The sequence below is a fragment of the Plecotus auritus genome (assembly GCF_963455305.1).
Source record: "Plecotus auritus genome assembly, chromosome: 6".
Lineage (NCBI taxonomy): Eukaryota > Metazoa > Chordata > Mammalia > Chiroptera > Vespertilionidae > Plecotus > Plecotus auritus.
In genome coordinates this window covers 177,569,929-177,585,944 of record NC_137773.1, presented here as the reverse complement: position 1 = coordinate 177,585,944, position 16,016 = coordinate 177,569,929, and the positions used below count along the sequence as shown (strand labels likewise).

Here is a 16,016-nt window from a genome sequence, read left to right as displayed (position 1 = left end):
AATTTACTGCACCAGAAAAGCTGAGGTTGTAAGTTTCTGCAGCTGATCCCTTAACTTTTTTTTTTTTTAATTTTTATTGATTTTTTACAGAGAGGAAGGGAGAGGGATAGAGAGCTAGAAACATCGATGAGAGAGAAACATCAATCAGCTGCCTCCTGCACACCCCCCACCGGGGATGTGCCCGCAACCAAGGTACATGCCCCTGACCGGAATCGAACCTGGGACCCCTCATTCCGCAGGCCGACACTCTCTCCATCGAGCCAAACCGGTTAGGGCTCCCTTAATTTTTGTACAGTCTTTCCATTTGAAGAACAAGCAAATCCCCACGAAAAAAATACATTCTCAAACAGAAGTAGGGCCAGGCCCCACAGAGCACAGAGAGCTAATCGATACTATCCATTACATGAAATGATTGTTGAAAAGAGTGAATAAATGAAAGGAAGGAAATGATTGGTTTCAAAATGCCTATTTAAAGGAAATATTTCTATAGATAAAATCTTGTTTGCTAATGATCAAGTCACTAATTTCATAATGATTTCATAGAGGTTCTTGTCCAGTTAGACAATTTGGTTACACTGCTTTGCTTGACACAAATGGCATTAAACTAATTTTCTTTCTGAAAGTGGGATAATAACATCCCGCACTTCAGAAGTCCTTTGAAGACCAAACAAGATACACTTTTTTAAGAGTGTGTAGGTCTGCATATGTGTAGACATACATACATACACACACACACCACAAACAAGAGTGTCTAGGTACAGTTACCTCGCCAAAAAGCAAGTTGATCTGGTTATATTTTAAAAGTATCCCTATGCTGTTTTACAAATAGGACAGGAGGAGAGGAAAACATCTGTGATTGAACAAAGCACAACATTTATATAGGTGGGCCCTTCAAGTTTTATTTATGGCCGGAAGGATCCATAAATACATCCCAATCTCTAAAATGCTCTTTTCCCGCCAAGTGCTGTGTGATTTTAGTCTCTCTCAAACTTCCTCTGCTTCTGCTGAGCATTCTTCAGAAATCACCCCTACGCAGGGTAACTTCTAAAAGTGACTCTGCTGCCCTGGCCACTGGGGCTCACTTGGCGGAGAGCCGACCTGTTCACCAAAAGGTGGCGGGTCCCATTCCCCCCCGCAGGGCACATACCCAGGCTGCCCCGTCAGGGCCCATGCAGGGGGCAGCCGATCCGTGCCTCTCTCTCACACCGGTGTTTCTCTGTTTTTCTCTCTCTCTCTCACCCTTCCTTTCTCTAAAACCAATAATAATAATAATAAAATGTAAGTGCCTCCGCTTGCCCTGTCTTTCCAGAACACTAGAGCCGTATGTGAGTTCCTGCTAATGCCAACGACTCTCTCCTCCCTATCAACTCCCGGTCACCAGGAGAGATTACCGACGCCGCACCGGTTCTCAGAGGGCCGCCCGCAGAGCCAGCCCGGTTCTGCTCCCGCAGTCATGCCACCCAGAAACCTTCCCTCGTGGAGGTGCTGTCCCTTCTGCTAAACAATTTCCTAAGAAACTCCTGCCTCCGACTTGCTCTTTAAATGCCGGACGTGTCGTCGTCGTCTTATCTAGGCTCCGAAACGCTGCCGCCACCATTGTTTTTGACATTTGCTACTGAAATCATCTGGAGCTCGCAGACATTGGTTCAGCTTCTGACCTTGACATCTGTTCTGCAGTTTACAAGTTACAAAGTATCTACTTCTGAGCTTCGCTCAACCCACTGGGGCGCGGAGAGGGGGGCGCTCTGAATAGGAAGGCCCGGTCTGTGAGGTGTGGACGCCTTCCCCCAAGGTCACTCGGCGAGTCCTCAAGGGAAAAAGGCTCTGCTCACCCTGAAGGTCCCCGTGAGCACTCACTCCCCCTGTCCCCGTCCTGCAGCCCTTTCCCCGCTGGGTCCGCCCCCTGCGGCTCCCAAGAGCCGGGACGACCTTCAGCTCCGCCCACGCTTCCCCCAGAAGTGACCTCAGGGTCCCTCTCCCGAGGGGCCGGGGTCAGGCCACTCTCCTCAGGACCACCAGCATCGCCCCCGCCGGGCCCCTACCCGAGCCGGCAAAGAGGGGCCCGGCCTGAGCGCCAGGGACGGACCCCTGACCCCACGCGGCGGCAAGGGATGCCCGGCGCTCACCACTGCGCCCCTCGCTGGAGCGTGGTCCTCAGCAAGGCCCCGAGTTCGGATTTCTGGGTCTCCGCATCTGGTCGCTCACCGGAGCCTCCGCCTTCCGCCATCTCGTCCGCGGCCCCGGCCCAGCCGACCCGGACATCCGCCTCGCGCACAGCGTGCTGTGGGCCACGCCCCCTCGCGCGCGCACGCGCGCGCACGCGTGCTCCTCCTCCCCTGGCGCCGCGGCCTGGAGCGCCGGCCCGCCCCGACTCGTCTCCCCGCCCCCACGCGCCGGCCTCTCCCACGCTTGCGCAGTGGGACAGGGCGAGGACCGGAAGTGGGGACGAGCGGCGGGGTAGGAGCGGCCACTTCCTCCCGCCCTGCTGTCCGCGCCGGCAGGGTCAGCTCCCTCCTTTCTCTGTCCAGCCCCGCGACCTCAGAGTCAGGCTGCAGGTCCCACGACCCCTCCGTTGGAGGAGGTCACGGGGAGGACGTGATGGCCGGCTGGCCCGCGAGCTGGGCCCGGGCTATCCCCCGGCCCTGTCTGTCCTGGGAGTGTGCGTTCCGCTTGCCTCCGAGCGCTAGAAACGGCCCAAGGACGCCGCTTAGAGATAGTGACGAGGTGTTGACATCTTCTGGACGGAATTGGTGACTGAGGAGTTAGGCCTCCGTCCAAACTTCAATGTTCTGGCGGGCACGTAGGGGATCTATGCTTCATCAGCTACCCAAGCCGGTCTCTTACCACTCCGGGTGGCCGGCCTCGGGGTCCCCACGTCCTCCACGTTACGGGGGTTGCAGATTACACCCGGAAGCTCCAGAGCCCCCCACCCTGAGCTAGCGACTTGCTTTGCCACCGGGAGGAGCAGCCAGGGAGGGGTGATGGCCACGCGGGGTGGGGGGGAACGGGGGTAGCGTGGCCCAGGGGTGTTCTCCACCGGAGGTGCCCAGGCTTCTTCATTTGCTGCGACAAGTACAGTGTCCTGAACACTGTTTTCCACTGAAACCTGCGCCCAAAACACAGCCCTCCGTCGGGAGGGGCATTAAGAGTTACCACTGCTGGGAGTTCTGCAGCTGGGAGCCAACCCCGAAAGTTGTTTGAAATTGTTAAAACTGTTATACAGTGAGAAACACTACCTTTAGTCCTATTATTTATGGAAAAAGAAAGTTGGGTGACCGAAATTTCGTCAGAACCTACATTAGAGAGTGTCTGGTTCCCGCTTCCTTTTTTAGCAGTTGCTCCTGTACCATCTGTACCATTTGTCTTAAGGAATGAGGACAAGTCCTCAGCACCACCAGACAGGAGGACAAAACCTGATTGTGAAAATGAAAATGCTGGGAAATCTTTTTAAACCTGGATCTCTTCAGTGCTATTAAATGGCTGTGGAAAGAGTGTACTGGTTGTGGGTACTTCCTAAAATTTATATTAAGTTCCAAAGTGCCAGTAGTTGAAATTCAAGGAAGAAAGTGAAACTTCATAGTCAGAAGGTCATCATTTCCAAAGTTTTTAAAACTGTTTTAAAAAATAATTTGTATGAAGACTGAAAACAAAGAAAAAGAAATCTAACAAAATGAGCACAGGTGATAGGGTTGAGCTTGCAAAGGAAAAATATTTTCTCCTAAGAAATTGGTGAATATTGGGCAAAAATAAAAAGGATCCCCAATCAATTATATAGAAAAGATTCCTTTATTAACTTTTGGTCAAGAATATGTTTGTAGCCGAAACCGGTTTGGCTCAGTGGATAGAGCGTTGGCCTGCGGACTGAAGGGTCCCGGGTTCGATTCCGGTCAAGGGCATGTACCTTGGTTGCGGGCACATCCCCAGTGGGGAGTGTGCAGGAGGCAGCTTATCGATGTTTCTCTCTCATCGATGTTTCTAACTCTCCCTCTCCCTTCCTCTCTGTAAAAAATCAATAAAATACATAAAAAAAAAATAAAAAAATAAAAAAGAATATGTTTGTAGCCGAAACCGGTTTGGTTCAGTGGATAGAGCGTCGGCCTGCGGACTGAAGGGTCCCGGGTTCGATTCCGGTCAAGGGCATGTACCTTGGTTGTGGGCACATCCCCAGTGGGGGGCGTGCAGGAGGCAGCTGATCGATGTTTCTCTCTCATCGATGTTTCTAACTCTCTATCCCTCTCCCTTCCTCTCTGTAAAATATCAATAAAATATATTTTAAAAAAAGAATATGTTTGTAAAAATAATAATAATAATTTGTATGAATTTCAGAGCGGAAGGGGGAGAGAGAAACATCAATGATGAGAGGGAATCCTTGATTGGCTGCCTCCTGCACACCCCACTCTGGTAATCAAGCCAGCAGCCCAGGCAAGGGCTCAGACCTAGAATGGAACCAGGACCTCCTGGTCTATGGTGCTCAGCCACACTGGCCAGGCTAACTTTTTAAGTTAGCTTGATTAAAATGTAAAAAAAAAAAAAAAAAAAAAAAAGTTAACAATGAGCATCTGGGTGTGTGCCTGCCATTGTGGGATGACCCATACATTTGTGAGGAAATGAGTTGAGTGATTCAGCTCGGGAGACACCCTGGCCCCAGGGCTGTGCTCTTTACACCATTTGCTAGGGAGAGGTTAGGCCTACCGGGGCACTCATTTGGCGCCATAACCAAACCCCAGAACTGAACTCGTTGCCATGGGAACGTGAGCCACAAAAAAACAGGAAGGTAAGCAGGAAGGGAGCTGGAGGAAAGAGGCCTGGCTGATGATTGGTCACGTACTCTTTGATCTTGGTCAGGGATGATCTATTTGAGGATTGTAAGGTCTGGGTGTGTGAACGTGAAGCTTTGTTTGGTCCCAAGTCATAAAGTTCTCACCTTGGCTGGTGCCATGGCTTGCTCTACACTTCACTGGCGTTGGCACTCCCAAGTCACCCCAGGTCCGTACTTGGCTAGTAGTCAGGGTGCATGTGCGGTGCTCACAGATAATGGGCACCTTTTGATAAGAGGTGGCATCAGGAGAGACATGCACATGTTTCCTGCTTGCCTGTGCTTCCTTATCATGCCCAGGGGACTGTAAAGAAGTTAAAAGCTAGAAGTACGTTCTAGAAGAATGAAAGCTCCTATCGGTGCCATTATAACCTGTTATATAAGGGTTAGGTTACTGCCCACTGGCGTGGCTCAGTGGTTGAGCATTGACCTATGAGCCTGGAGTTCATGGTTGATTGCCAGTTGGGACACATGCCCTAGTTGCAGGGTGTGCAGGAGGCAGCCAATCAATGATTCTCTCCCATTGATGTTTCTATCTCTCCCTCTCCCTTCCTCTTTGAAAGCAATAAAAGTGTCTATATACGCTGAGTGGCCAGGTTATGATGACCACCTGACATTTGTAGGCAAATGAGCCGTACCCTGCATCGTATGGGATATGGAAGCCGAAGGCCTGTCCGAACACCTTTGCTGTCTGCAGTTACCAAGATAAAACGTCTCCAATTCGCACAGGAACACAAGGATTGGACAGTCGAGCATTGGAAAAAAGTCATGTGGTCCGATGAATCACGTTTCCAGTTGCATTATGCAGATGGCAGACTGAGAATTTCACGGAAACAGCATGAAAGCATGCATCCCACATGCATGAGTACAAGCCTTCAAGCTGGTGGGGGCAGTGTTATGGTTTGGGGCATGTTTTTCTGGCGTGATTTGGGCCCTTTAATTCGTGTGGAACAATGTCTGAATAGCACAACCTACCTAAGTATCGTTGCTGATCAAGTTCATCCTATCATGTTGATGGCATATCCCAATGGAGATGGCTTCTTCCAACAAGACAATGCGCCATGCCACGGTGCTCGTATTGTTCAGGAGTGGTTTCAAGAACATGAGGGAGACTTTACCTTGCTTAGGTGGCCCCCACAATCACCAGATCTCAATCCAAATGAGTATTTGTGGGACGAAGTTAAAAGAGCCATCAGGCAGCTGGTTCCACAACCATCAAATCTCACAGAACTGGACAGTGCTATTCATCAGGCTTGGTGTCAGATCCCTCGCCTCACCTTTCAGCATCTCGTGGAGTCAATGCCAAGAAGAATGGCCACAGTATTGAAGGCAAAAGGTGGCCCAACGAAGTACTGATGGGGTGGTCATAATCATCTGGCCACTCAGTGTATATCCTATATAATAAAAGGCTAATATGCAAATTGTCCCCTCGACCAGGAGTTCGACCAGCAGGCAGGCCGGCTAACTGCCCATGTCCCCTCCCCCTGGCCAGACCCCACCCATGCACGAATTCATGCGCCGGGCCTCTAATATACACAACACACCACAACACACACACACACACACACACACACACACACACACACACTGAGTGGCCAGATTATGCGTCCAGAGATCATAATAATCTGGCCACTCAGTGTGTGTGTGTGTGTGTGTGTGTGTGTGTGTGTGTATATTATATATATATATATATATATATGTTTTTTATTTTTATTTTTTTAAATATATTTATTGACTTCAGAGAGGAAGAGAGAGTGATAGAGAGAAACATCAATGATGAGAGAGAATCATTGATTGGCTGCCTCCTGCACGCCCCCTACTGGGGATTGTGCCCATAACTTGGGCATGTGCCCTTGGCTGGAATAGAACCTTGGCTGGAATAGGACCCTTCAGTCTACAGGCTGACACTCTATCCACTGAGCCAAACCGGCTAGGGCATATACATGTTTTTTAAAGAGGTTATTGGGGAAGGTGACAGAGGCAAAAATCTGAAAGAATTTCAAGGAGTAAGCGGGATCACCTTCCTACCTTGGAGACTCCTGCCGCTGGTGGACACTCCATCCTGGTTATGTCACTGTCCGTGGCCAGCCCTGACTGGACAAGGAGGGTGTGGTACCCAAGGCCCGGGTGTGGCAGTGTCTTCTCTTTCTCCTCCAATTCTGTTGCCATCACTGTCTTAACCATAAACAAGTATTTGGACGTTAATTGTGTATGTCGTTGGCCCTTTGCACAGAGCAGTTCCCAGTAGACATTTCTTGGACGAATAAATAAAAGAATTATCCAGATACTAGTCATTTTTTCACTTGACTGATCTATTATGTGCTCCCAATCCTTCCCCTGCAGGAGTTCACAGCCTGTGTGGCTGGGGAAGATTTCACATGTAATGATAATGTCCGGTGTTGTGTGATGAAAGTGCTACAGGGGCTGACTGGTATGGCTTGTGGATTGAGCATCATCCCATATAGACCAAGAGGTCTGGGGTTCCGTTCCCAGTCAGGGCACATGCTTGATCCCCAGTGGGGGACGTGCAGGAGGCAGCTGATCGATGACACGTCGATGTTTCTATCTCTCTGTCTCCCTTCCTCTCTTTCTAAAAATCCATAAAAACTTTTTTTTTTTTTTTTTAAGTGCTGCAGGAACATGGAGGGAGCTGCTGCAGACACTTCTCTGGGAAGGAAACTTAAGCAATTGGTGTAGGGAGCAAAGCCATGCTTAACATCCCCCTGGGCTTTGGGGGTGCATGATGCGTCTGCGAAGGGATTCTCAGAGGACCAGGGCTTGTCTAGAGTCACACTCACCGTCCCGTGCTAGGGACAGAGGACGCTGGGGGCGGGATGCCTCCTCTGCAGGACACTCAGACCAACTTCACTTGTCTCCCGTGGAGCTGGGAGGCCTGCAGGCCTGGAGGGTACCACCCACGGGGGGCTGCCCCTGGATACTGCTCAGAAGCTAGGCATTTGGATTAAGTGAGTCCATGTTGTGGTCTCCTACCCTGGCCTTGCTGGCCACAGCTCTGCTGGACCTGGGAAGGGCTCGGGGGATGGGGTTTCGTCTGCAGAATGCGTGTTGGACAGGCTGCCGTGCCCCTGCCCCGCATGTCAAGGTCATGTCATGTCAGTCTCAGGGCAACTACCAGAACACCCACCAGCACGTGGCCTGAGCTGGTGCTTTTTGTTTCTCCTTTCTCACATGACAAGCCTGGAATTAAGTTCCTGGGAAGGTCAAAGCTCAGAGTTTGCGTCTCTGTTACCCCCAGGGCCAGGGCACCTGAGAACTCACTCCCTGAGCCAGAACTTCGCTCACTTGTGCTGCTCCCAGCTCCCGGCCTAGCGGCCCCTGATTCCAGGCCCGTGTCCGTGAACTTGCTGACCGGCTGGAGCAGGGCTTGCTTTAGTGCCAGCCCACTTGGTGATGGTCAAAGTCCTCGGACAGGAATCCCTGCCCATTCTTTAAAAACCCACGCCGTGTTCTCTCGGGGGACTTTTTAGCCCGGTATTTTTGTGTTGTTGTTTTTTCCAGTCCAAAAGTTAACATTCGTGCAATTTATTAGGCCGATCCGACCAGGAATGTTTCTCTAAAAATAATCTTGCTGTAAATGTTGTTTTTGAAACTACGCGTTCACAGAATAAGGAAGTCATCTGATAAAGGACTAATTGTGCAAGAAGTGCCTGACCAAATGTTATCAGATTATTTAAAAATTGAGATGTAGCCGAAACCGGTTTGGCTCAGTGGATAGAGCGTCAGCCTGCGGACTGAAGGGTCCCGGGTTCGATTTCGGTCAAGGGCATGTACCTTGGTTTCGGGCACATCTCCAGTGGGAGGTGTGCAGGAGGCAGCTGATCGATGTTTCTCTCTCATCGATGTTTCTAACTCTCTATCCCTCTCCCTTCCTCTCTGTAAAAAATCAATAAAATATATTTTAAAAAATAAAATAAAATAAAAATAATAAAAATTGAGATGTAACTAACAAAGTGGTAAAATATTAAAATATTGTACACCGTCGTGACTTAAAATACATACACATAATCTTATCATGATGCTTTAAAAAGGCAAAACAAATAGCATTTCTGGAAAGAAGTACCAAAATGGAAGTTGTTGAACCTTCTGAGGAAGAGCAGGGCCCATCCCCTTCTGAGAATAACTGGCCTAAATTACTGCCCGCTCCCAGATCAGCCCCGTCCTGCAGCCACTTCTACCCAAGGCAGCGACTCGGGCCGGCGCCCGTCCTGCCATTCCTTCCATTTTGCTTGTTTATGCTGAGTCACGGTGGGGTGGGGTGGGGTGGGGCAGGCCGGAGCCAGTAGCGGTTACATGGTTGAATGATAGAGAATGCGTGTGTGCAGGAAAGTGTGTGTTTGTATGTGGTGGGGGAAGGTGTCCGGCTTCCCCTCAGTAACTGGCTTTGTTCCGAGTCTTCCTGAAGAACAGACGGTTGGAGAGGACTGTCCAGTAGGGAGGGAGGCACCTTGAAGTCGAGCAGGAATACTCAGCAATCAGGGTCAGCTCGGAAGTTCCCGCCCTGGGCAGCCCAAGCATAAACGAGGAGGGGAAAGAGCGGGAGAGGAGGGGGGTCCCCAGCCAGCCTGGGGAAAGGCTGGAGGCAGTTCGGAAAGCTCTGGTTTCCCATCCCAGAGCCGCACCAGATGGTGGGGCCGGAGCCACACGGACCCTTTGCAGGAAAGGGGAGAATGGAGCAGAATTCTCTCAGACCTTCAGCTGCAGTTCACTGAGTAGGTTTAGCAAGAATCCAGGTGATTCTTTTTTTTAAAAAAAAATTTTTTTTAATTGATTTCAGAGAGGAAGGGAGAGGGAGAAAGAGATAGAAACATCAATGATGAGAGAATCATGGATGGGCTGCCTCCTGCACACCCCACCCCGCCCCACTGGGGATGGAGCCTGCAACCCCGGTATGTGCCCTGACTGGGAATGGAACTGTGACCTCCTGGTTCACAGGTCAACAATGCTCAACCCCCGAGCCACGCCGGCCCAGGTGAGTCTGGCGTGTTAGATATTTAGCTCCTGGAGCAGGACCGGGAACATCGGGGCACTTGGCTCTCTGGCGTCAGCTCCAGCTGCCTCGCAGGAACCACGCTTGCTGGGGAACACACAGTTCACACTTGACCCAGCTGAACATCCTTTACAGAGCGTGCCTTCCCTCGGCTCCCCGTTCCCCGCAGTGCGCCTCTCCGCCACCTCACCTGGGAGGGTGTGAATCAGGCCTACCCGCCTCAGCTTCTTCTTGCCGCTCTCCCCAAGTCATGCCATCCCCTCCAACGCTACTTACTGTTCCCTCAGCCAGACCTTTGTCTCCAGCATCCTCCCTTTCTGAGCCTCTTGTAACCACCTGCCCTGAATATTGCCGTCGGGATGCCTCATGCACCGCACCTGCATCCAAACACACGCACCCCGCCCCCAACCTGCTCCTCCTCGTGTTGTCCAACTGTCGATGAGGCCACCTTCCCACCCCAGGCCCCTACACACTGCTCGCCGCCCGTCTAACCTCCGCCAGCGTGTTCCTTGTCCACCTTCTGGCCCTCCCTTTGTGGCTTCTTCCAGGAGGCAAAGCATGATCGTCCCTCCCAAGCCCGGCCCTCAGAGCACCCGGGCGACCTCATAGAGCTGAACGTGTCTGTAGTCATGATGCCGTCTTTCTGCTTGAGGACCGTGACCCTGCCACCCAGCACAGCCCTTGGCACAGGATGGAATGGAGTGGCGGTCTGGGGGCAAAGGGCTTTTAGTGAAGCAATGGGGGGTGTAGGAGGTCACAGGTGGTTTGGGTAAAACCAGACACACCCAGATGTATAGGTTGTTACTCTCCATTCCAGGAATCAGATTTGGAGGCCACAAATGATCAAAAGGTCCTGGTCCTGCTAGAGTGGGAAGTTCTCTTCATAGTGACAAACATTTGCTGATTCACATCATATGCCAGGCCCCGTGGGCCCTGAGACGGCCAGCCCCAGGCCACCTTCCAGACTCTCATCCTGGGGGGAAGCAGATCCTGAGTTCTTTTCTTTTTTTTTAAAATATATATATATATATATATATATTTTAAATATATATATATATTTTTATTGATATTTTACAGAGAGGAAGGGAGAGGGATAGAGAGCTAGAAACATCGATGAGAGAGAAACATCGATCAGCCGCCTCCTGCACACCACCCACCGGGGACGTGCCCACAACCAAGGTACATGCCCTTGACCGGAATCGAACCCGGGACCCTTCAGTCCGCAGGCCGACGCTCTATCCACTGAGCCAAACCGGTTTCGGCTTTAAATATATTTTTATTGATTCAGAGAGGAAGGAAGAGGGAGAGAGATAGAAACATCCATGATGAGAGAGAATCATGGATCCGCTGCCTCCTGCAAGTCCCCCACTGGGGATCGAGCCCACAACCTGGGCATGTGCCCTGACCGGAATCGAACCTGGGACCCCTCAGTTCTCAGGCTGATGCTCTATCCACTGAGCCAAACTGGCTAGGGCAGATCCTGAGTTCTGAGAGGACAGGGAGGGTGGGATCCAGAGGAAGAACGGAACAGATGCAGAGGCCTTCGCACCTAATGACCTAAGGGCAGAGGAGAGCGGGAGGGCGCCGCAAAGATTGCTGCTTAGGGCTGAAGGAGTTCTGAGAGTTGGTTCAGACACCGAAGAGACTTGAACCCCCACCGTGAGCGTGAACGCCAGGACCCCAGAACCTCTGGCCCACCTTCTGGCTGGGCTGACACTGCCAGCATGCACCTGGGTCCTGTCCACCCCCGGAGCTGCATCCAAGCCCCGCAGAGCCCCTCGCACTTTGACAGGAGGTGACCCAGGGCTGCAGGGAAGATTACGGAGGCCGGACCCACAGACGCAGCGGCCGGCGGGACCTGAGCCACACCTCAGCAGCTGGCCTCCAAGATAAGTTCCTACCCTGAGCCTGGCCCCGCGTTTGCAACTAACTGCCAAGTGCCATGCAGGGCGCGGCCAGAGGGTCGGTGCATACTCTTCTCACTCGGAACACACGAGCGGCAGCAACCGGTGAGGACAGCATCGGAGCAGATGCGGGTGCTAGGTAGCAAAGTGCAAAGGTCTAGCAAGGGAATGGGGAAAGAATTTGTAATGTTGCATGAGCTCCCAACTGTGCAAAATAGGCTTGTGTGGGCCTAACGCTTGGAGAAGCCACCGACTCCACGAGTGGGAGCCTATGATGGTGCGACTGTGTGAAGGTCCTTTCACACCCAGCAAACACTCAGGGAGGGGCTTACCCCGGGTTAGGAGTCAGCCCTTGCCTGCCTTCCTTTTCGGAGTAAAGGCTTTCTCCTCTAACAGGTTCTTGGGATGGCCCTATTGCATGGCCTGGGAGAGGGAGAGACACTGGGGTGGGAGCCAGGTGCCCACACAGGAGAGTGGCCCCCACACGCTGCAGAGGAAGGAGAGGAAACTCAGGCTTGGCCGGGAGTGGAGGGTGGGGGGCTCCAGCTCCCAGCCCTGTGACAATGAGGCGAATGGGAAAGGTGGTCCCCCCCCCTCCCCCCCCCCCGCTGACGCTGACACAGGACAAAGAGAGTTCCGCTGACACCGGACAGTTTATTGGGAAAAGCCATGGTGTGGGAGGGGAAGGCTGGGTGGACAGGACCAGGGCCCATCTGGGGGGATTTAGCTGGACATCGGGCATTCCTCCGTGTAGGTTTAGAGGCAACACCTTCATGGATAAATCCCCCAGAGGGCCGGGTGGGTGAGGGGGGGCGCCCTAGGCACTGCTGGGAACCTTGGCCAGCAGGGCTTCGATGTCGGGCTCGATGTCAATGGTGGGAAAGCGGCGGCTGTACCTGCGCACAGGCACGCCGTCCGGGCCCACCAGGAACTTCTCGAAGTTCCAGGCCACGTCGTTGCGGCACACGGGAGACCAGATGATGAACTTGGGGTCTGTCATGAGCGCAGTGGGGTCGTCACTGGGTGCGGGCAGGGCCTCGCGCAGGCAGACGAAGAGGGGGTGCGCCTGCGCGCCGTTCACCTCGCACTTCTCGAAGAGGGTGAAGTTGGGCTCGAACCCGCCACCAGGCCTGACATACTTGAGGGAATTGAGGATCTCTTCGTTCTTGGCGTTCTCCTGCGGGAGGAGAGAGCAGCTGGGCGCTGGGCCCTGGAGGGGAACCCTTCCGGCCGCCAACAGGGGCTTTTGGATGACTCACCGGGCTCTGCCCCTCTTGCACAATCTTGCACAACCCGGGGCGGGCCCGCATCCCAGCCTGGCCCAGCGCCGCGGGGGAAGCGGGCCTGCGGCTGCCTCTCCGCGCCCCGGGCGTGAGGCTGCGGACGGCGACCGCTCGGCAGCGCTCCCAACCCCGCCTGCACCGCCATCCCCCGCCCGCCCCGCCCCGCGCACCTGATGCCCGAACTGGTTGCACGGGAAGCCGAGCACGACCAGGCCCCGCGGCCCCAGGCGCCGCTGCAGCTCGTTCATCTGGGTGTAGTCGCGGACCGTCGTGCCTCAGAGCGAGGCCACGTTCTCGATGAGCAGCACCTTGCCCCGCAGGGAGCCCAGGCTCACGGGCTCCCCGCCGGCCAGCGGGCGCGCAGAGAACGCGTGCACGGAGCGCGGGGCCGCAGCCGCCTTCGCGGCCGCAGCCAGCTGAGCGGCGCACATGGCGTGGGGATTGCAGAAGCGGGTGCGCTTGGGGACAGGAACACAAGGGGACCCGGGGTGCATAGCCTTTTAACGGGCAGGCCACGGCATCACGTGGGACAGGCAGCTCCACCCCCTCCGTCCCGCCCCATCCGGCCTCCCGGGGCTGGTGACCGGCGCGGCGGGAGGGTGCGACCTAGCCGGATGCAGACACCGCCCAGACCCTGCGGAGCTGCGGGCAAGTCGGATCGGGCCCAGGCGGCACAGCCGGGCTCGGATCGGGCCCAGGCGGCACAGCCGGGCGCTGCTGCAACCCGTTATCCTGACAGGCGCCAGGGCACAGGTCTCAAAGGTTCTCGTTAGGGGCTGGCGGTGACAGCAGCTGGCGCTGCTCCTGGCCCACAGCCCTTCCAGCCTCTGCCATGTTGCTATTCCCGCAGTGTGTGTCCTCCGTTACTGGGTGCAGAGCAAGTTGTGGCTTGTGGTGGTGGTGTGGCTGGCAGCACCTGCCACGGCAGGTTCTCCTAGGACGAGCTCTGTGGTTTCAGGAAGGCTGAGGAGGAGGGTGGGCAGTGCCAGGAGCAGGCAGCGCACAGGCCCTGAAGCCAGCGCTGGTTCAGTTCCCAGCACCCGGGCCGTCCGGTGTTCAGGCCCAGCCCTCTAGCCCCCCTCCTTCTTGTACGGCCTACAGGGAGGGCACGCCCCAGGTCTGAGAACAGAGCCGTGAGCATGTAGGGCCAGGAGGGCCCTGGCGACTTCAGGCCACCCTCCATGCCTAATCACCTCCATCTGGAGCTGACCTGGAAACTAAAGGCACTGAAAAGGGACAGGGAATGAGGAAAAGGTCACGCTCCTGGTCTGTGTACAGTGACTGCTTGGAGTGCCCTCATGTCTCCGCAGTAGACTGCATTCCCCACCCCACCCCACCCCACCCCAATGCTGAACTTGAATGTGACACCAGCCGATCGTTTCCATGTTCTTAGGAGCCAGGTCAGTGGCATTGGAGAGGGGTGGTGGGCCAGCGGGTACTTCGCACCTGCAGGACGCTCCCACGTGGGCTGGGCCAAGCCCACCCCACCCCCTCCCCGCCCGGAGAGAGGAACACACACACCAGGATCCAGAAGTTTAGAAAACTGCCTTTATTCTATTAGTAGTTGGAAAATTAACTGGTACAGAAAACAGTTCAGTCAGCTGGAGGAGCCACAGGAGCAGTGGTGGCTGCCCCGGAAGGACTGGCACAGTGGGGAGCAGGAGCGACCTAGAGCCAGACCCGCAGTCCCGGTGCGGCAGCAGCTCTCGCGCCGCCTTCGGAAGCGACTACGTGCCTCAGGCACGAAACCAATTCCTACTGACTCAGCCCAGCTCTGGGAGGGGTGCGGGATACGTGGGGCTGAAAACAGGTGGTATGGCCATCTTTTATCAGAGACACCGACAAAGCGGGAATTTAAAAATGAATTTTCCATCTGACTTTATTTTCAAATACACTTTCTGTTTTAAAAAACCAATACACTTTCTGTGGGGATGACAAATATCAGTATTAGGAAATCCAATTATACAAAAAATACTACATCTAGTTTGGGGTAGATATATTTATTTTTTGGTAACATACATTAAGTGGCACTAATTACACAGTAACTATAAGGTAACTAACATGAAACCACAGAACTGTAACTTTGCCGCAGCTGCATGAACTTGGCCTCTCTGGCTGAGCACACTTTGAAAAAACTGGATGCCCACTCCAGAGGCCCGACAATGAACTCTGCTCGGGAGTAAAGCTCTGAAGTGGTAGCTCACCAGAGTGCCTGGCAGCTGACAGATGACAGGCGAGGCATGTTAGTTATGAAGTAGTTACAGCCTAACTCACAAAAGTTACCATTTCTCTTTCTAGAAAGAAGCAAGAAGTTAAGGAATTCCTTGAATTAGCGCCTGGTGTCAGGTGGGAGTGCAGAGGAGGGCTGTTAGAGCGGTGTCAGAGGACCCGGCGGGTCAGGTGGGCTGGATCATTAATAATCATGGTTGGCTTCTAAATACTGGTAGCAAGATGACGTCTGATTTGAATCGTAGGTAAATCATAGATAAATGGAAAGGCCAGGAATCATACACTAGGATTAACGAACAGCACTTCAAACGAGCCGCGCTGAGGCTGTGCTGCGGCGGCTCACAACACAAGGCACCCCGACTTTTTCTTCCCGCGTCTGGCTTGCAGAGCAGCTCTCGTGGCCATTTCGAAAACCTCCCTCACTCCATCTTTGGTCTTTGCTGAACACTCCATGTACCCAAAAGCGCCGATCCTGTTTGCCATATCTCTGCCTTCCTCCGGTTTTACCGGCTCCTGGCGAAGAGAGAGGAGTGTTACGTACAGACAGTGAGGAGTTAACAGTGTGGCACACATACAGTGAGTGGGTGCATTTAAATTGAGCTGAGACCTCCTTTAAAAGCTACCACATCCCCAAATGTGAGTTCGGTCTATGAAATTCAAACGCAGCGAGCCCACCCCACTAGAACGCCCCTCTCCAGTGGGCTCCCTCGGGACGGGCCGGAGCAGCCCTGCAGGTTAGCGTTAAGGAGGGAGTGAAGGGCAAAGCGACCCAAGCC

At 53.6% G+C, this 16,016-nt stretch overlaps 3 protein-coding genes across 6 annotated transcripts in view; all 3 read right to left on the bottom strand.

Annotated features, from left to right (window-relative positions):
* Positions 1-2,317, bottom strand: part of USP4 (ubiquitin specific peptidase 4) — a 30,178-nt gene extending 27,861 nt beyond the window's left edge. The window contains exon 1 of one of the 2 annotated variants that reach the window (XM_080673523.1): positions 2,127-2,317. In XM_080673523.1, the coding sequence (XP_080529649.1) occupies positions 2,127-2,227 (101 nt within the window). In that variant the 5' untranslated portion in view covers positions 2,228-2,317. The remainder of the gene's footprint in view (positions 1-2,126) is intronic. The other variant, XM_080673524.1, reaches the window with a different exon arrangement.
* Positions 2,318-11,354: 9,037 nt separating this feature from the next.
* GPX1 (glutathione peroxidase 1) lies at positions 11,355-14,045 on the bottom strand. Its single transcript, XM_080672419.1, has 2 exons — positions 13,182-14,045; positions 11,355-12,905 (listed from the first exon to the last, which is right to left on the bottom strand). Exons 1-2 carry the CDS (start codon positions 13,503-13,505, stop codon positions 12,546-12,548), a joined length of 684 nt encoding a protein of 227 aa, XP_080528545.1. The 5' UTR covers positions 13,506-14,045; the 3' UTR covers positions 11,355-12,545.
* A 492-nt stretch (positions 14,046-14,537) lies between these two features.
* The window catches only part of RHOA (ras homolog family member A), a 32,656-nt gene continuing 31,177 nt past the window's right edge, over positions 14,538-16,016 (bottom strand). For all 3 annotated transcript variants that reach the window (XM_080672415.1, XM_080672417.1, XM_080672416.1), the window contains one exon: positions 14,538-15,753. In XM_080672415.1, coding sequence (XP_080528541.1) covers positions 15,580-15,753 — 174 coding nt within the window. In that variant the 3' untranslated portion in view covers positions 14,538-15,579. The remainder of the gene's footprint in view (positions 15,754-16,016) is intronic.